We start from the raw sequence: 21021 nt of genomic DNA on the forward strand, positions 1-21021 counted from the left end.
ATCAAACATAACGATCGAAAAGAGGGGAGAAAAAAAAAAAAGAAAAAAAACAGTAAGTGTAGCAAATGATTGGTAGGGAATTTTAAGTGTAAATTTGAAAAATTGTTAGGAATTGAACAAACCCTTTAAAAAAGTCTTCCACAAGTTAACTGTAATTTCCCAATTTTAATGCAAATTGTATACTTCCATGTCTACATGAGCTTGTACTGCTGTGTATGTTCTAGCCAGAGAACTTACAGATATACTGCAGTAGACAGAGCACTGTCATTGATATGACTCCACTGTGAGCGAGCAGGAGCTATAAGGGCTATAAAAAGTCCTATAAATGAGTGTAGGATTAGCCTGCTGTAAATTCCTCTAGCAGTTGGCCTATATATAACCGGTGATCAGATCTGACTGATTAATGTTCTGTACAGGAATGATCAGCACAGATGGGCCGGGTGCTTAAAACCACTTTAATGAAGCCTTTTTGTTTGATTAATAGCATTTGGCAGGAAGGTACGTGACCGGCAGACACAATCAATTTTCAAAGTGAATTCTGCACGTTGTACCAATGCATGTGCCGAAATAATCCTAAATCCAATAGGCAGGGCACCATGATCGCTTCAGACATCAAATGCTAAAACCTCTATTCAGATCAGTGTCAAGGACATAAGGGGATCTTGTTCCTAATAAAAGCAGCAGATTTGCATAGTTATAGAAATGCTGGTAATTTTTATGACATTTACAACTGATTCCAATTTTCTTTAAAAGGGAACCTGTCAGAGGTTTCATGCTGCACCAGCCACGAGCAGCATGAAATTTAGACAGACTCTGGCATTACAGAAATCAGGCTCCACCTTATAACTACATTGGGTTTCAGAGAAAACATCTCTTGGGAAATGAGGAGGGCACGGGAGTAGTCCAGTGGGCGGCTCCATCCAATTTCCCCTGCGTAACTCTGCTTGATTGGGAGAAGAGAGCCCATGGGGGCCGAGCGGGCCAGAGGGCCCGGGGAAAGATGGGGGGGGGCCCATCAGGCCAGAGGGCCGGGGGAGGGCGAGCAGGTGCAGAGAGCCCAGGGGGTGGGGCCGAGAGGGTGCAGAGAGCCCAGTGGGGGGGCCGAGAGGGTGCAGAGAGCCCAGTGGGGGGGCCGAGAGGGTGCAGAGAGCCCAGTGGGGGGGCCGAGAGGGTGCAGGGAGCGCAAGGGGGGCCGAGAGGGTGCAGGGAGCGCAAGGGGGGCCGAGAGGGTGCAGGGAGCGCAAGGGGGGCCGAGAGGGTGCAGGGAGCGCAAGAGGGGCCGAGAGGGTGCCGGGAGCGCAAGGGGGGGTCGAGAGGGTGCCGGGAGCGCAAGGGGGGGTCGAGAGGGTGCCGGGAGCGCAAGGGGGGGTCGAGAGGGTGCCGGGAGCGCAAGGGGGGGTCGAGAGGGTGCCGGGAGCGCAAGGGGGGGTCGAGAGGGTGCCGGGAGCGCAAGGGGGGGGTCGAGAGGGTGCCGGGAGCGCAAGGGGGGGGTCGAGAGGGTGCCGGGAGCGCAAGGGGGGGGTCGAGAGGGTGCCGGGAGCGCAAGGGGGGGTCGAGAGGGTGCCGGGAGCGCAAGGGGGGGTCGAGAGGGTGCAGAGAGCCCAGGGGGGGGCCGAAAGGGAAGTAAGGGCAGGCAAAAACAAGAGAGAGAGTCCACTGGGCGTCTCCCTTTAACTTAGCACTCCAAATAAAGTGCACATGACTTTACTAGGGCAAGAGAAAAAGCCTTGAAAATGATGTGGAAACAAATTACAAACAAATTAGATAGCTATTGCCCAAAGAAGGAGCAGCCATCTTTCCAGACTCCCCGATACACAGGAATGCTCGGCCAAATGCTCCTGTCTTCTCTATGGCAGACTGCCCTGGCAGTGGCTTTTTTCTATCAAGAATAAAAAGGATCGGCCACTATTACAAATGTAAGTACATTTTGTCTCAAGTAACCCTTTTATATCTCCTTCACATACAGTACAGACCAAAAGTTTAGACACACCTTCTCAATTAAAGATTTTCTGTATTTTCATGACTTTGAAAATTGTACATTCACACTGAAGGCATCAAAACTATGAATTAACACATGTGGAATTATATACTTAACATAAAAGTGTGAAACAACTGAAAATAAAATATGTCTTCTATTCTAGGTTCTTCAAAGTAGCCACCTTGGCATTCTCTTGATGAGCTTCAAGAGGTGGTCACCGGAAATGGTTTTCACTTCACAGGTGTGCCCTGTCAGGTTTAATAAGTGGGATTTCTTGCCTTATAAATGGGGTTGGGACTATCAGTTGTGTTGTGCAGAAGTCAGGTGGATACACAGCTGATAGTCCTACTGAATAGACTGTTAGAATTTGTATTATGGAAAGAAAAAAGCAGCTAAGTAAAGAAAAACGAGTGGCCATCATTACTTTAAGAAATGAAGGTCAGTCAGTCCGAAAAATTGGGCAAACTTTGAAAGTGTCCCCAAGTGCAGTTGCAAAAACCATTAAGCACTACAAAGAAACTGGCTCACATGAGGACCGCCCCAGGAAAGGAAGACCAAGAGTCACCTCTGCTTCTGAGGATAAGTTTATCCGAGTCACCAGCCTCAGAAATCGCAGGTTAACAGCAGCTCAGATTAGAGACCAGGTCAATGCCACACAGAGTTCTAGCAGCAGACATATCTCTACAACAACTGTTAAGAGGAGACTTTGTGCAGCAGGCCTTCATGGTAAAATAGATGCTAGGAAACCACTGTTAAGGACAGGCAACAAACAGAAGAGACTTGTTTGGGCTAAAGAACACAAGGAATGGACATTAGACCCGTGGCAATCTGTGCTTTGGTCTGATGTCCAAATTTGAGATCTTTGGTTCCAACCACCGTGTCTTTGTGCGACGCAGAAAAGGTGATCGGATGGACTCTACATGCCTGGTTCCCACCGTGAAGCATGGAGGAGGAGGTGTGATGGTGCTTTGCTGGTGACACTGTTGGGGATGAACTGAACCAGCATGGCTACCACAGCATCTTGCAGCGGCATGCTATTCCATCCGGTTTGCGTTTAATTGGATCATCATTTATTTTTCAACAGGACAATGACCCCAAACACACCTCCAGGCTGTGTAAGGGCTATTTGACCAAGAAGGAGAGTGATGGGGTGCTAAGCCAGATGACCTGGCCTCCACAGTCACCAGACCTGAACCCAATCGAGATGGTTTGGGGTGAGCTGGACCACAGAGTGAAGGCAAAAGGGCCAACAAGTGCTAAGCATCTCTGGGAACTCCTTCAAGATAGTTGGAAGACCATTTCCGGTGACTACCTCTTGAAGCTCATCAAGACAATGCCAAGAGTGTGCAAAGCAGTCATCAAAGCAAAAGGTGGCTACTTTGAAGAACCTAGAATATAAGACATATTTTCAGTTGTTTCACACTTTTTTGTTAAGTATATAATTCCACATGTGTTAATTCATAGTTTTGATGCCTTCAGTGTGAATGTACAATTTTCATAGTCATGAAAATACAGAAAAATCTTTAAATGAGAAGGTGTGTCCAAACTTTTGGTCTGTACTGTAAATTATATCAAATTACAACAGCCTAGATATTTTTCTTGCCTTTTTCATGAAATTATAAATCTAAACTATTTCTAATTATGACGGATATGTCAAGATCAAAGTAAATGAAATACAATGGCAGCAATTACGATTGTAGGAAACCATAAGTGAGAAGAAATCGTGTCCATTCCCTTTCATTATGTAATATAATCAGAGGGCCAGCACTAACTTGTGCCACATATTGTGAATTGTTTTCTGGGGCTTCACAACCTTGGCTGGCGTCTTGGGTTTCAGTCAAACGTCGCCATATAAAACTACTGACCCCACATGAAAGAATCAGGCCTGAGTTTTACAACACCTGTACCCACTTCAAATTACTAATACTTTACAGGCAGAAGGTTTACTAAAGGAGCTACATAGGTTAATGAGGTTTTCTGGGTTAAAAGAAAAAGAAACAAATCCTGTCCTGTCTTTTCTGCAGTTTTTTTTTTAAACAATGTGCTTTAATCACCCTCCCCGGGTCCAGCAGAGTCTTTTCCGCTGTCTGCCCTTGTCTACAGCAAAAATGTCACAGATTACGCTGCAGACAATAACAGACACCGGAAGCAGTGACGGTCACTCAGCACTGGACCGAAGGAGAGTGAGTAAAGCATTTTTTTTTTTAAACAAGCTACACCCGGGAAAAAAAAGAGGTTTTCTGAAACTGGAAAACTCCTATAAATATTGCCATTCATGTGTAACCTTGCGCAACAGACCAACTTGTGGGTATTAAAAAAAAAAATAATAAAAATTAAAAAAAACGGGGGCAACGACAAGTAATGGCAAAATTTTTCATTTGAAGCTTGTTGCCTCTTCCTGCCATGATCAGGATCAGCTGAATGATATTAAGCTGACAAGTTACTGTATATGTTATAGTCAAGAAGTGAATACGCCTGTAACAAGCAATCCTCGGAGTATAATTTAGCTCACAGACGACTGACTGGATACATAAATTATTGGCATAGAAAGGTTTACTTTACAATTCCTCTTTTATGTAGTTTGTATGCATTAGCCAGAGTGGTTAGTGTTGTCAAAAATGGTTCATTTTTGAGGATTTCAAAATACAGTAAAGTGTGTAATACCTCATCTCACCTGAGGAGGCACTGCAGGGAAAAAGGATACTTCCTGCGAGGTTATTTCATTGATTACAGCTGATCATTGGGTTTCCAGCAGAAGGTTAAAATGTGATATCCTTACCATTGAGGGACAAGTCAAAAATAGTGGACAACTCCGCTAAAGAGTAACTAAACTTTTATTTATATATTTAAGAGTTGTGTTCGGCATTTACATGCTGGCCAAAATTATTAGAAGAGAGTTTAGTTATTCTTTAAATAAGGAATTTGTATGCAGTCGTTCATATCTACGTACCTCGTAGCAAACATGGCTCTGAGGGAGGAGAAGGTAGCAGCGTCTTCCTTGAGCGCCTTCAACTCGTTGCGCAGTTTCATCATGGTCTCCGTCACCATGGCTTTCTCATTCTCATACTTGCTCTTCAAGTTGGCGAGAGCGACCTCCGCAGTCTGAAAAAAATAAAAAAAATTAGAACTTCAGGAATTTTATCGTTCTGATCAAATTATTTTTATAGGGATACTTAAGAACTCGTCAATTTCCAACAGCAATTAAAAAAAAATAAAATTGAGGTTTAAAAATGATCAGATGATTCCATTCTAGGGCTAAATTACCATTATATTTATCAATGTAAGGACATTAACTGTGATGTGCCGCAGACTAACAGAAGAATATTACGGTTAAACGCCTTAATCTGGAAAATCAACACTACATATCCATTGGACGCACGCGGCAGGAAACGTTTCTTTAAAGTAAAGATAAGATTGAATAAGAAATAGGATAAGATTGGTCCATTCAATCTAAGAAATGGTTGAGTATTCAGCTGCTCTAGAGATTAATTGCAAATATATTTCCCCCTTTCGAAATAATGAGACATAACCTACTTTCCTCAGAGCGTATCAAGCAATGAATAAATTATAATTGAAAAAAATAATTGCTTAAGCTCCATATCAAATTGGGACTCACTTGTTTGTTGGCTTTGAGCACAGTTCTCAACGTAGCAATCTGTTCCCTCTTAGTGCTCAGAAGAGACTTCAGCTTCAAGATGTCTTCCATGAGTGTTTCTTTGTCTTTATCCACCGCTGGTCCAAGCTCCTGGCTAGCTGCTTGCTGCCGGGATAGCTCCGTGGTCCTGTCTACTGCAGCCTGTAAATGCTTGATCTGATCACGGATTATAGCTATCAGGTTATAAATGTTCATGGGTTCTCTTCTAGGATCAGACACAGGTGATGGGATTGGAGATACAGGAGATCCAGACTCACTATGGCCATTTTCGTTGTTCAACAGACCCTTAGAAAGAAGTATTGGCGATCTACGGCCTTTGCCTTCAGGACTGTTTCTTCCACCTTTGCCCTCCTTATAATAATCCAGCATGACCCGGTTGGGCGTTTCATTATTACACATACACACATGGTGGTACAAATTGGCCAGCTCTTCACTAAATGTTACCAGCTCATCTTGAGCCACAGTGAGGCTTCCTTGCGTCTCTCCAGCTACATCGCTCACTTTCTTTAACTCTTTCTCAAGCCTAACCACTTGGTCTCTGTCTTGCCGTGTGGTCTTCTCAAGCAAGGAGATCTTTTCTACCATGGCTTGTGTTTCACTCTCAAACCTGTTCTTGTCCTCTTCGTATTTTGACTCGCATTCGTCATACTTGGTCTTTACAGTCTTCAGTTCTTCTTTCAGGTCATGTATTTCTGCAGAGGCTACCTTGTACTTGCATTCTAAGATCTCGGGACCATTAATGTCAACCTCATAATAATCTCCATCTTCATGACTATCCCGCTCCTTCTCGTTGTCTAGAGAGGACTGGCGTTCCTTGGAGGCATGAAGTTTCTTCATGGCATTTAGATTTTCGGTGAGCCTGCTGACCTTGTCGTTCTGCTCGGAGAGAACACCTTTGGTGTTCTCTAGTTGTTTCTGAGATTCCTGAAGAGTAGATAACAAACCAACCTTTTCTCTTTCCACCTAAAAATGTTGACGAAAATCATAGTAAATACAATCAAACCATCAAACATGTCACATATCAATGCAAAATATTAAAAATTTCAGCAATATATTGAGCTGTCCTATTATTTAGACTACAGTGTATGGTGGGCTTTAATTACAAATGTAAGCTTAAAAACAAAATTTTAGCAAATGGTACCATAATTTGCTTACTGCTGGTGTCAGGCACTGGGTCTACTACCTACATATCACAAATTGTCCAGTTTTCAAAAAACAAAACAAAAGGGGGCAAAGTCCTACTAGGAGAGCATAGCATAGCACAACTTACGTTCCACTCATGGTATCTGCTCTTATCTACTACTATGGGAGTTCCCAAAACAGTGGAATGGCCATGATGCCCTGACCTATATCATGCCTGGTGGTGTAAACACTCCTATAGAAGTCAGAGAGAGCTGCACTTAAGCAGCCACTCATCTATCCACTGACAGCAGACTTAGCAGCAGTCAGGGCAATGGATCAGGGAACCCCCATTCTTCAGGTCCCTGCAGGGAGACCCACATGTATTAAACATAAAGGTCTACGAAACCCTTTTAAGCTCCATAGCATAGCAGTGGGTTCGGACCTACATAAGTGGTAATATATACAGCTTATACCTGCATCAGTTGTTGCTTGAGTTTCTGTATTTCAGAGATGTTCAGCTCACTTAGCAGATCTGAAACCAGACTTGGCGCTGGATCGTTCTTCTTGGGGGTGGACACTTTATTATCAGCATTCATCTTGATGACTCCATTATGCTCAAAACCATTCACAACGTCATCGTTGTTGGGCTCCGTGATTTCGTCACTGAACTTTAGCCCATCCAAGGAGAAGTTTAGGTGGTTGCTGAACATGGAGTCGTTGATGTTCATGTAGTGGGACAGCTCCTTTCGCAGGTTGTTTTTCTGTTCACGTTCAGTCTTCAAGGTCTCCAGAGCTTCCTCCAGCTGTCTCTCTGAAATCTCTTTTAATCGGATGGCATCTTCGAGCTGGCTATTCAGGAACTCAGTCTCTTCCTCCAGTCTCTTGATTTCATGTTTGAGACCCTCAAACTCCACCTGGAGGCACACCATAATGAAAATATCAAAAACCATAACACATCTTCTAAACATTGAAGCACGAAGACTAGTTATTGCCTACACAAGAGAAAATAAGATTGGGATAACTACTTTCTGTGTGTGCTATTCCAGCAAGTTCGACCACGATCATGATGAGGGTAGCCCCTTCTTTTGAAACCCCCTCTATTTATTAGAGGCATGAGGTACAGTATGTCCAGCAGCCTTTTCAGCCATATGGGATAGCATGTGTCTAATTTCAAGCAATTTCCTTTAATAACTCCAGATCATCAAGACCTCACATCGATAGAATCCGCAATCCGAGTTCACCCCCTAATTCCACAACGTTTGTTTTTAGCCTACAAAATTGCCTATAAAGTATTTTGTTCAAGTCTTTTCAAGTTAGCAGAATAGAAATGGCACCATTTCTGTTAACAGCTCCTGAATTTGCCCATACTTGCCAGAATTTTATAAGATTCCTTACTTAGAGTTGAGCCAAAAAAATAATTTGCAGGGCTCTGTTCTAATGGCCACGTCAGTAGGCTGCCATACCAGATACGTATCTGCCCTACCTTCCTTCTCTTCTGTTTTGTAGGTGTGGAGCACCATCATCGCAGGGCTCTGACTACAATGGCTGACTACAGACGAGGGTCCTGTAAACCATTTTGCTCTACACTACCCTTAATTGAATGATTTATGTTTATCTTTAGACAGAACTCTACCAAAGTCTGCTTTATATCTAGATCATGAAGGTTAAAATTTGCCAAAATTTGTGGCCTTTTTTTTGGGAGACATTGTGCAAAAATAATAAATTCCCTTCATTGATTTCATCTAGTGGATAGAATAGTACAAATATACATATACAAACCACCAAGGGTTGTACTGTATCGCTCAAAAACTGGAATAGAAAAGACACTTAAGCGCAAAAATTTAGCTACTTTTAGAATTTTAACACCAAGTTTTGACACATCTTACGCCAGCGAATCCTGGATCAAGACTTGGTATAAAACACCAGTCTTAATTCCCTCCCATGTCTTTTTATTATAGAGTATACATACCTCTGTCACACAAAGTTATGACTATAGCAATCACGCCTGGGTAAGCAATAACTACAAGTTCTTTACTTATTTTTTTTTTTATCAAGAATACATAGGTGCAACACAATTATCCCTAAAGACCCCCATAAACATGAAAGCAAAGTCATCCAACACATGAGTCGCGCCAGATAACTGTCTTATGTGTTTAGGGGCCTCCAGACTCTACCGTTAGAGACTGTCTCAAGGGGATAAAAAGGGATTGGGCAAGCTGAATTTCAGCATACCCGATCCTTTTTTATCAAAGGAGATTACCCATCGCCAAAGATGTCTGGCAGCAAATTATTTCCCTCTCCTTAAACATATGCAAATTATTTTTATTATTTCGGATGCTCAGCTATGGAAGGTATATAGACGACATTAAGCTGGCTCTGCTTACTTCCACAACTGCAGAGGAACGATATCAGTGACACCAAGTCTATAGATATCTGCGCCAGCCTGTGTGCAGTTATCACATACCCATCCTATTTAATAGAATAGGATAGGTGCGTAAAAGCAGTTAACTAGGACACAGATGCCGGCACATAGCACACACCGATCCTGTTCACCTCCCGATGCAGAAGTGAGCAGAGCCAGATTACCCCCTATAAGGCCACATACCACCGAACTGTGTGCTTGGAGCCTGTATGAGAGCACACAGATCATGGAGTAGGAAACTAAGTTCACTCCATGAACTATTGTATAGCGTCTGTGGATAACAACATGAGAAATATATTATAAGGAAGAATACTGCTGAAACCCAGCATCCGATGAGGCATGCCAAAGCCCTATAAAAGGCACACTATTAGCCCGAAGATTTCTAAAGGTGCTATATTACAGCTCTGTAAAACTCAGGAGTTAGTATGGAGCCATTCTCAGCGATGTGCATCAGCATTAACCTCTATATACTGTGTATTATAATCTTGTTTTAAAAAAAAAAAAAAGTTTAGAAATGTCAGCAGAAACGTAACATCCTCAATTCCGTAATAAAATGTGACATCTTGCTAAACACTGGATTGCAGAACGCAGCTAGGAGTTCCTCTTATTTAGTAAAATTAAAAACCTGAATATGAAAATAAAAAGTCACAATCTATCCAAAAGACAACCAATATTCTGAAATACATAACTACACATGCAGTTAAATGCCTAATAATAAAATACTATAATAAATTATAATTCTAAATAATTACAGACTGTTTGGGGATTTCAAATTTTATATTGAAAAGAATGTTTGCATAAAATAACTGTTCAAACCAAGCACAAGCGATCAGTGCACCCTTGGCGCGGCTGAGCAATTAAAATTCACCTTCCCACCTACTTGTTTTCCATCTATCTCTACCCTACAAGTTCCTGTAAAGTTAGAGGTGTCAATCAAGGAGAAGCGGGATGGAAAGAGATGGAAAAGAAGTAGGGGGGAATGTGCTCAGAACGCCTTGGCCACACCAAGGGTGCACAGTGTGCAAGTGCTTGGTTTGAACAGTCATTTTGTGCTGAAAGATTTCCTTTAAGTGCACAGAGACAACTATTACTTACCTGATTTTGCTTAAGAACTGAAACTTGCTTCTGCAGAGAGATGTTCTCCTCCTCCAGCTCGGTATAATCTTGGAGTAACCTGGCTTCTCGGAATTTGTACTCTTTGATGTCATCGCGTAGGCGAGCTCTTTGGGCCTCCACATTTTGATTCAGCTGAAACGATATAAAGTACAGTATTATATAATATAGCTCTAATGTATAAATGTACTACAATGCAGAGTGCAGGCCTGTGTGATATTACACTGCAGGAACATATCCTATAAAGGTTATATTGTTCCGAAAGATCTATCTGGCGCAGGCAATTTCCAGTAATATGATCATCATACATAGACGGACGGTGATCAATCACCTGATGGAGCCAGTCATCTTCTCAGAAGCAAATTGTTCTAACTCTGAACACTATAACAGGTTAGTGAGACTAAAAGATGAAAATATACTATACAAGGAACATAGATCCTGCGAGTCCTGAACTGTGGGATCACAGCCGAAAAAATAAGCAAGGATTATCTATATGCCTTATTCATTTAAGCTGTAAGAGTTGAGCTCTTTTACTTGCTATTTACGCTTTTTGAATAGACAGTTTATCTTCATTACAATTATGCTAGCACTATATGTGCTGGAACTTCCTTTTCCTCATAGTCATCATATACTGTAACTCGCTTGCCTTGAACTTAAAGGTACTCTCTCTTAAACCTGTATGCAGTTTCACAGACAGGAGAGCAAGAGCAGAAACAAAGAGAGGAGAAAAGAAACAAAGCAAAGAGGAGAGCAGAAACCTGAACCCACTTCCAGTAATTTGATTCTGTGCCACTATAGATGGATTACACTTGACAACAGGCAGTGGACAGCAAGTTATACAGAAGGGAGCCATCTAGTGGCCAGCACTGTGAAGTCATATTTTTTGGGGATATAAGACAACACAAATTTCTGAATAAAATAATTTGCAGAATTTCCATTTATTATATGATCTATCAAATAAAATCACTGCGTCTGAAAAGTATGGTGATCATTTCACGTGATAAAATGACAAATATGCATGAAATGCCATTCCTATGATGCTTTGCAAATACTTCAACCAACAGCTGGAAATCAGAACTAAACTATTTCTTCAGAGCTTTTACTACTACATAAAATAAAATCTACCACCCCCTCCTACCCCCAAAAAAGTGGAGCAATCAAGAGGTAAATGGAAATAAAGGAGGAAGGATAGACAAGGTTGTTACATATCCAGAAGATTAGCACAGGAGATACACAGACATGTAATTATTAGTTCAGCTCTTGGGAGCCGGTTACATTCCTTACCGATTGTCAGAGAAACAGAGAATAGCAGAACAGGGAATGAACGGAAGTGCCCGGATTGCCGTTATTATGCTCTGAGCTCAATCCTGACTGCAAAGCATCATCATAATAATAACAATTACAAATAATATTAATATTAAGAGGGCCGGGAAGGGGTTAAAATAATAAAATACATTATACTCACCTGTCTGTGGCCCTCTTTCGTCTTACACCACTTTTGCTGTTCACAGGTCCTCCGCCCTGGTCTTCGTTTTCTAGTGATTGGCTTCACGATCATGAATTTCGAATTTTTTGAGGAAATATGTAACTAATTAGATTTGTTACAGATCAATATACACATTCGCCGCCTCTGCTCCAATCATTGTGTATGAGACAGACAATCCAAAGGGTGAACATGTGCACCTCTGCTTCTTTCAAGGACGACGCTGCAGAACTCCATTCTCGAGATCACTGAGGAGGTCCCAGCAGTCAGACCAGGGGTGTAACGACCATGGTCGCAGAGGTTGCGAAAGGGCTTGTGCGGGTGGGGGCCCGCCAGCTCCAGCACAATCTTCAACTTTATGTGTGTCCTCGGACAAACATTCAACTGAGGTGTATTGCGGCTCAGAGACTCATCAAGTCCATGCGCAGCAATACACGCTGCCGGCCAAACAGAGGCCAGCCACTGACGTTGGCGTGCACGTGGCTGGGAGCACATGGCCGTGATGTCATGCACTCCCGTCGCTTGCACGCTGAAGTCAGCTGCCGGCTACAGGAGAAGACGCCGCGTGGCGGGGGAGACGAGGGAAGGTGAGTATAATTATTTATTTTTTCTAGACATTAAATAGTAGTGGCAGAATGGAGGAAATACACCAGGATGGGGGATATATATACCAAGATAGAGGGATATACATACCAGGATGGTGCCCAGGCAGGATGAGGGACATATATACCAGGATGGTGCCCAGGCAGGATGAGGGACATATATACCAGGATGGGGGATGTATATACCAGGATGGGGCCAGGATTAGGGACACATACCAGGATGGAGGATATATACCCAGGATGGGGCCTAGGATAAGGGACATATATACCAGGATGAGGCCCAGGATAAAGGGACATATATACCAGGATGGGGGGATATATATACCCAGGATGGGGCTTAGGATAAGGGACATATATACCAGGATGGGGGCCAAGATGGGGTCCAGGAAGGGGAACATACACACGTGGTCAAAATTGTTGGTACCCCTCGTTTAATGAAAGAAAAACCCGCAATGGTCACAGAAATAACTTGAATCTGACAAAAGTAATAATAAATTAAAAATCTATGAAAATGAACAAATGAACGTCAGACATTGCATTTCAAACCTGCTTCCACAGAATTAAAAAAAAAATAAAACTCATGAAATAGGCCTGGACAGAAATAATTGTACCCTGAAAATAATGTGACAAAAGGGACATGTTAAATCAAGTTGTGTCCACAATCTTGTAATCAGTCAGTGGGCCTGTATATAGGGCTACAGATACTCACTGTGCTGTTTGGTGACATGGTGTGTACCACACTCAACATGGAAAAGAGGAGGCAAAGGAAAGTTGTCTCAGGAGATTAGAAAGAAAATTATACATAAGTATGTTAAAGGTAAAGGTTATAAGACCATCTCCAAGCAATTTGATGTTCCTGTGACTACAGTTGCACATATTATTCAGAAATTTAAGATCCATGGGACTGTAGCCAACCTCCCTGGACGTGGCCGCAGGAGGAAAATTGATGACAAATCAAAGAGACTGATAATATGAATGGTAACAAAAGAGCCCATGATAACTTCTAAAGAGATTAAAGGTGAACTTCAAGCTCAAGGAACATCAGTGTCAGATCGCACCATCCGTCGTCGTTTGATCCAAAGTGGACTACATGGGAGACGACCAAAGAGAACACCATTGTTGAAAAAAATCATAAAAAAGCCAGACTGGAATTTGCCAAACTACATGTTGACAAGCCACAAAGCTTCTGGGAGAATGTACTATGGACAGATGAGACAAAAATGGAAGTTTTTGGCAAGGCACATCAGCTCTATGTTCACAGACGGAAAAATGAAGCATCTCAAGAAAAGAACACTGTCCCTACTGTGAAACATGGAGGAGGCTCTATTATGTTCCGGGGCTGCTTTGCTGCATCTGGCACAGGGTGTCTTGAATCTGTGCAGGGTACAATGAAATCTCAAGACTATCAAGGGATTCTAGAGAGAAATGTGCTGCCCAGTGTCAGAAAGCTTGGTCTCAGGCGCAGGTCATGGGTCTTGCAACAGGATAATGACCCAAAACACACAGCTAAAAACACCCAAGAATGGCTAAGAGGAAAACATTGGACTATTCTGAAGTGGCCTTCTATGAGCCCTGACCTAAATCCTATTGAGCATCTTTGGAGAGCGCCGAAACATGCCGTCTGGAAAAGGCAACCTTCAAACACAAGACAACTGGAGCAGTTTACTCATGAGGTGTGGGCCAAAATACCTGTCGAGAGGTGCAGAAGTCTCATTGACAGTTACAGGAAGCATTTGATTGCAGTGATTGCCTTAAAAGGTGGCTCAACAAAATATTAAGTTAAGAAGCACCATCATTTCTGTCCAGGCCTATTTCATGAGTTTAATTTTTAAACAATTCTGTGGCAGCAGGGTTGAAAAGCAATGTCTGACTTTCATTTGCTCATTTTCATAGATTTTAAATTTATTATTACTTTTGTCAGATTCAAGTTATTTCTGTGACCAATGTGTTTTTTTTTTTCATTAAACGAGGGGTACCAACAATTTTGACCACGTGTGTATATACCAGGATAGAGGACATATGTATATGTGTGTGTGTATATATATATATATATATATATATATATATATATATATACACATATATATATATATATATATATACACACACACATATATATACACACATATATATGTCAGGATGGGGCAGGATGAGGGACATATATACCAGGATGCAGAACATACCATACATAAATATATATATCAGGAAGGGGGTCCAAATCTTGCACCGGACTCTAGTTACGCCACTGAGTCAGACAATCATTATATACTAAATATAGGTGGTAATTTGATTTGTTGCGAATGACCCTGTAAAACAAAAAAAAAAAAAACAAAAAAAAAAAAAAGAAGGGTGGATCCCAAACGGTGGCAGGAGCATGCATGAGCCACAAAAACTCATGGGAGCAATTTTTTAGGACAATGGCATTCCTTGGCTTGTTTTGCTGCTGTAGACATTACAGACCGTCCTCTGGATATCAGCGGAATCTGGTGGCGGCCCGCGATTATTCATGTAGGTATCAACTGGGTAAATAATAGTTGTGAAGGGTTGCTTGTCATGAATGATACTTCTGTTTATTTAGCCTTGAATAAAATGGGCTCCGGTGTAAAGACAGATTACCGGTCAGAAAAGGTTTTGTCTGGAAATTCAGTAAACACAATAGGCAAAGTCTAAGTCAATATGGAGGATTATGATATGGGATTTTTTTCCCATTCTTGAGTAAATATTGACACATGCTCAGATCATTTGTATAGTACAAAATTACATTTTACAGGATATATGGTACATTATGTACAGTCAGGAGCTGAACACACTGTCAGCCTCACCGGAGCGAAGCTGCTGCTCAGCATCTCTCCAATCCACCCAAGTAGTGTCTAGTAGGACATTATGGACCAACATGCCCTAATTGGGCAAAATAGTAAAGTTGGCACAGCATGCCAGTAATGGGCTCATGTATTCAGAGCTTTGGATATAGAATAAAATCTCACCAGACCTCCATTGGGCCAGGTCATAGTCAAATTTTTTTCCATTAAGTTAAACCCCACCCAAGCTCTGCTCCCACCTTCTACATGTAAATCTGGACGCCAGGACTTTGCGCCATAGCAAAGAAAAGTTATGCTTTCTGGACGGCTTCTGTTGTGCCCATGAGGCCAACTCTTCCTAGAGTTCTGGAGGTCTTCCTTTTTTTTTTTTTTTTTTTTTTTTAGCCTTTGGGGAATACTACATGAGAATTTTCAAGAATGGGGTAAGTCCACACGAATCTGGAAAAGCATCTGCTGTGGATTTCACGCCTGTCTACACTGAAAGGGGTGGAAATCTGCAATGTAGATTGACACTCTGTGGATTTTCAATTCTGCAGAGTGTTAATTTCCATGAAGAAAGTCCAAAAGTAGGGAGATAAAAATTTTAAAACCTGCTTATAGGGAAACTATCAGCAGAAAATGAGATATTGATTAAATAAGTTGTGTTAAACGTATCACAATCTGTATTGAAATAAAAAAATAGAAATCTTGCAATTTTCTCACTGAACTTTAGGGTTTATTTTTTTTAGACTGTTTTATCAGGACACAAGATGGTCTAAGGGTGAAAGTTATTCCTTGTGGATAGTGTCAAGCCGGCGTAAGGAGACTTTTAGGCCATGTGATGCCGCTCTTGGAATTTAAACATGCAAATAACCACTTCAGAAGGTAGAGGACTTGATCTTTGGCACCATATATTGGATGTAGCAATCCTGAATTTCAACTTCGACCCTTTAACAAGGGTCATATGATTTAGGATAAAAGCCAAAGAAGAAACTCCATTTGCAGGAACATATTTAAGGTTGTTGCCCCTCCTCAGTGCAAATCAGGAAAGCTGATTGGGGTAGATAAGACCCCTCTGACTAAGTTGCTCACCTAGTCAAATCAGATCTCCTGCTTTGCACTGAGGAGGGGCAACACTCTGAAGCAGGTGTCTGCAAATTGAGTTTCTGGGGCTTCTCATCCTAAATCATGTGGCAAGGCCTGTCAAAGGGTCAATATTGACTTTTAGGTTTGCTACATCCAATAGGTGGCGCCAGAGATCAAGCCCTCTTCTCTCTGAAGAGGCTATTTGAATATTCAGGAAACACCACATGTATGATCAGATGTAACTTTTTCTTTTATATTGACACATCTAATAAGCGTGTGAAAAGTTGATTGTGAAGGGAGGGGGATGAAGTCAGCTGTGACATCGCCTCTTGTGATTGGTGGATCCTATATCATCATCACTGTAATCCTAACTCTGCTGATAAGACTGCTCCTGTAAACTCTTCCTGAAAGGACAGGAATTAAGTGTGCAAATTTAAAAATTTACCAATTTTACTATTTAAATCCATTTTTTTTATGATCTTTATTAAAACAATAAGTCATACTGATAATTTCCCTTTAAATCCATTGCAATTTCATCTCATGCGGTCCTACATTTCTAAATTTAAAATAATTGGACAAATTAGTCTATTTCATTACAGAAATCATCTATAAAGTAGATAAATCGTTAGTCGCCTTGTCCAAATTTTTCCATATTTTAGTACATGTGTCAAAGCTTGTAATTGACTGGCTGCTATTGAAACGTCTCCACCTTTTTCTTCCATTACTGTAGTTTTGATAGACCTCCCCAAGTGTTCTTTAGCGTGTCAGGGTACAATATGGTGAGTATCTAAGCATGGCGTCACTTTAGATTATGGTCTTGGATATTCATCATAGTTACAGCTTTACTTGGTGTCAAGACGAGATCGGCTATGTGTTTTATTCCAAGGGGAAAAAAAAGCATAAACACAAAAAGCACAAATTGCAAAACATTAGGTAGAAGAAACATTAAATTAGCAATCTTTATCATTCGGCATCCACACACAACTGCAACATGGGACCTTTAAGGACTTAAAATCCCAGCGTTCCAAGCCCAGGACAATGACCATGACTTACGTCTGATCGTACAATGTGCCACGTAATCGCAATACAAAGGAAGCAGACATTGCCCAAAAAGTGATTTACATACAGCCTGGGCAGAGCCTGACAAGTAATCCACACAACAACAATGGGGTCATTCTCTCACGGGAAGTGTGGCAGTAAATATACGCGACAGATGCCAGCTTATTACACCCAGCGCTAATGAGGGAACATTCATACATAGATGATGGATGGGCACAGCTTAGCCGCAGTGGGCAAAACAATAGTATATCCATTGTAGCTGAAATAATGCATGGTTGAATATTCAGTGGGGACACATGCCACATTCAGGTGGGCAGAAGTGCTCGCAACCAAAGAATGGCCCAAAGGGATTGTCAGGGCACAACAATATTTTTCCCAAAGGACTAGATATGTAAAGCATACTCAACTACTGACACCCACTTGGATCCAGCGTAGGCTGCTCGATGGTCTATGCAGAAATAGGAAGGGGTAATGTAAATCGGACCACCAACTGCTGGACCACCACCGCAGCAGTGCAGAGATAGGAAGGGTAATGTCACTGGACCACCAGCCGCAGACCACCACCGCAATGGTACAGAGATAGGAAGGTCTAATGTCATTGGACCACCAATCGCTGGACCACCACCGCAGCGGTTCAGAGACAGGAAGGGGTAATGTCGCTGGACCACCACCGCAGCGGTGCAGAGATAGGAAGGGGTAATGTCGCTGGACCACCACCGCAGCGGTGCAGAGATAGGAAGGGGTAATGTCACTGGACCACCAGCCGCTGAACCACCACCGCAACAGTGCAGAGATACAAAAGGGTAATGTCACTGGACTACCAGCAGCTGGACCACCACCGCAATGGTGCAGAGATAGGAAGGGGTAATGTCACTGGACCACCACCGCAACAGTGCAGAGATACAAAGGGGTAATGTCACTGGACTACCAGCAGCTGGACCACCACCGCAACGGTGCAGAGATACAAAGGGGTAATTTAGCCAGACAATCAACCGCTGGACCACCATTACAGCAGTTCATCTGCTCGTAGGACGGAGACATCACAAGAAATAGATTCAGACAGAGCAAACTGCAGAGCCGTAGGCAGCAATGGCACAGAGTACAAATGGACTCAATTTGTGCTATTTTTTACTGATGGTGTACATTTTTTCAGACGGGCACAAGAACTAATCAACAAGTACTCTGCCCAAAAATGTTCATTTAAACTCTCGTGTCATTGCAGTCTGTGACTCTATTTGGGTTTCTGTATGACTGTCCAAAACTGGACGCTTTGTACAAACACAATGTGAAAAGGGCCTTATTAATGCCGGCCATGTAAGAATCAAGGCCATATCACTGATCGATAATAACTATCTCATAAGTAAGGGCAGCTATAGGGTTCATGCAGACGTTCGTGCAACATGGTCCGAGCACGGACTGGTCGAGGGACTCTCGACTTGAGTATGACAGCATTATGTCCTTCTGAGGCAGTCACGCTTAGGTCAGGAGACTGTGGCCAGTCTGTGTAATTCGGTCCGTGCTTGGACCATGTTGCACGGACGTCTGCATGAGCCCTTAGACAGTCAGGGCATAAGGCCAGCTGAAAGGAAAAAACTGAAGCTTTTGGTAAGAAAGCGGTTTGGTACGTTGCCATTTTTTGCGTTAGTTTGTTATTGTGGCCCAATACCCTCCTTGCTATAACTAAATGCAGATTTCAAATTTGCAAGCCTAAAATTAAAAGGACCTACAGGGCCTATGTTTTACAGTCAAGCGCCCCCTACTGGTTTTACATGACGCTTTCTGGTCTTAGATGTGTGGAGGCAGATTTGTGATTTCAGGCCTCGTCTATTGCATTTCACAGAAGTCTCCAGGACTTAATTTGTCACCTATAAGACGCACCTCTGTGAATGCTGGAATAAATTCAGCTTGGTTGAGTATGGCTGGAAATGGTCCTCCAAGCAATTTGCTCATTCTGAGAAGGAAACAATCACATGTAAGAAAAGGAACCAGCATAAAAGTTACACACATTTTATATGAGATGGTGTGTATATACAGTGGGTGAAATAAGTATTGAATACGTCACCAATTTTCTAAGTAAATCTATTTCTGAAGGTGTTATTGACATGAAATTCTCACCAGATGTCGGTAACAACTCGTGCAATCCACAAAGGCAAAGAAATCAAACCATAGATGTCCATAAATTATGTGTAATAATGAGAAATGCCACAGGGAAAAAGTATTGGACACTAACTGAAATTTATTTAAGCCTTTGTTGGTGAAAAAGCTTCAAGACGCCTCCTGTATGGAGAAACTAGTCGCAGGCATTGCTCAGGTGAGATTTTGGCCCATTCTTCCACATGAACACTCTTCACATCCTGAAGGTCCCGTGGGCTCCTTCTATGAACTCTGAGCTTTAGTTCCTTCCATAGATTTTCTATTGGATTCAGGTCAGGTGATTGCTCGGCCATTCTTGCAGCTTTATTTTCTCTCTCTCTGAAACTAATTGAGAGTTTCCTTGTCTGTGTGTTTGGGATCATTGTCTTGCTGAAATTTCCACCCTCGTTTCATCTTCATCATCCTGGTAGATGGCAGCAGATTTTTATCAAGAATGTCTCAGTACATTTGTCCATTCATCCTTCCTTCAATCATATGAAGCTTGCCAGTGCCGTACGCTGAAAAACCAGCCCCACTCCATGATGTTCCCACCTCCAACCTTCACTGTTGGTATGGTGTTTTTGGGGTGATATGCAGTGCCTTTTGGCCTCCAAACATGGTGTCTAAATTTATATACACACATGTATATTATACACATAGCACAATAACTGTAGGTGAAAGTCAATATCAATCTCTAGAGGAATCGATCACACTTTCTCAATCAAATCACTGTCAATGTGTAATTACTTTTCAGCCATTACGCTGGTAACTATTGACCAGATGACTGCAGCACTTGCACAGAGGTGGTCAATCATTTCCGTCTCATACCAGCAATATCTGACTTATGGCCTTACATAACCGAGCTGTATCAGTCTCCAGCCCCCGGTATAGTGACACAGGATTTCTTATTCTTACAGGCTTATAAGATAAGTACAAACTAGATCTGTGGAAAAGAATGTGATCATATTATGATCATTCCAACAGGATATTGCATAAAGGAACACAAGATGCAGGCAAAAAAGAAATATCCCAGCAGTCACCCTTTATCTTATCTTTACCTAATACAAATAAAACTGAGAAATATATCAGGAAATCTCTAGTCTCAGGAGATCAGCCATGTCTGCCGTCTGCTGCCTCACTGTCCTGTGCCTGGCTGTAAAACAACTGCAGCTGTATATAGACGGATTATCAGTTATTGTACAGGAGGGGGAGGAGGTGAGCTGTGATATCACCTATTGTGAAAGGTGGATCATGTGTTATCTACTGTATATATAGGTGTTATCAGTGATTGTACAGAAGAGGGAGGAGGAGATGAGTTGTGATACTTATTGTGAATGGTGGATCAGGTGTTGTCACAGCTCATCTCCTCCTCCTGTACAATGTCAGATAGCACCTCTATAAGAAATAGATAAAGCAGAATCCACCATTCACAATAGGTGATGTCACAGCTCACCTCCTCCCCCTCCTGTACAATGACTGATAACACCTCTATATACAGTGGATAACACAGGATCCACCATTCACAATAGATGATGTCACAACTCCCCTCCTCCTCCTCCCTTCACAGTGA

At 42.1% G+C, this 21021-nt stretch overlaps 1 protein-coding gene across 3 annotated transcripts in view; it reads right to left on the minus strand.

The window, feature by feature from the left end:
- Window positions 1-21021, minus strand: part of BICD2 (BICD cargo adaptor 2) — a 122085-nt gene that overhangs the window by 7769 nt on the left and 93295 nt on the right. For all 3 annotated transcript variants that reach the window (XM_073644556.1, XM_073644557.1, XM_073644558.1), the window contains exons 3-6: window positions 10273-10425; window positions 7229-7669; window positions 5595-6596; window positions 4929-5080 (exon numbers count right to left, since the gene is read on the minus strand). In XM_073644556.1, the coding sequence (XP_073500657.1) occupies window positions 4929-5080; window positions 5595-6596; window positions 7229-7669; window positions 10273-10425 (1748 nt within the window). The remainder of the gene's footprint in view (window positions 1-4928; window positions 5081-5594; window positions 6597-7228; window positions 7670-10272; window positions 10426-21021) is intronic.

The sequence above is a fragment of the Phyllobates terribilis genome, unplaced genomic scaffold, assembly GCF_046119375.1.
Source record: "Phyllobates terribilis strain yellow unplaced genomic scaffold, ASM4611937v1 Scaffold_8__6_contigs__length_399053987, whole genome shotgun sequence".
Classification (NCBI taxonomy): Eukaryota; Metazoa; Chordata; class Amphibia; order Anura; family Dendrobatidae; genus Phyllobates; species Phyllobates terribilis.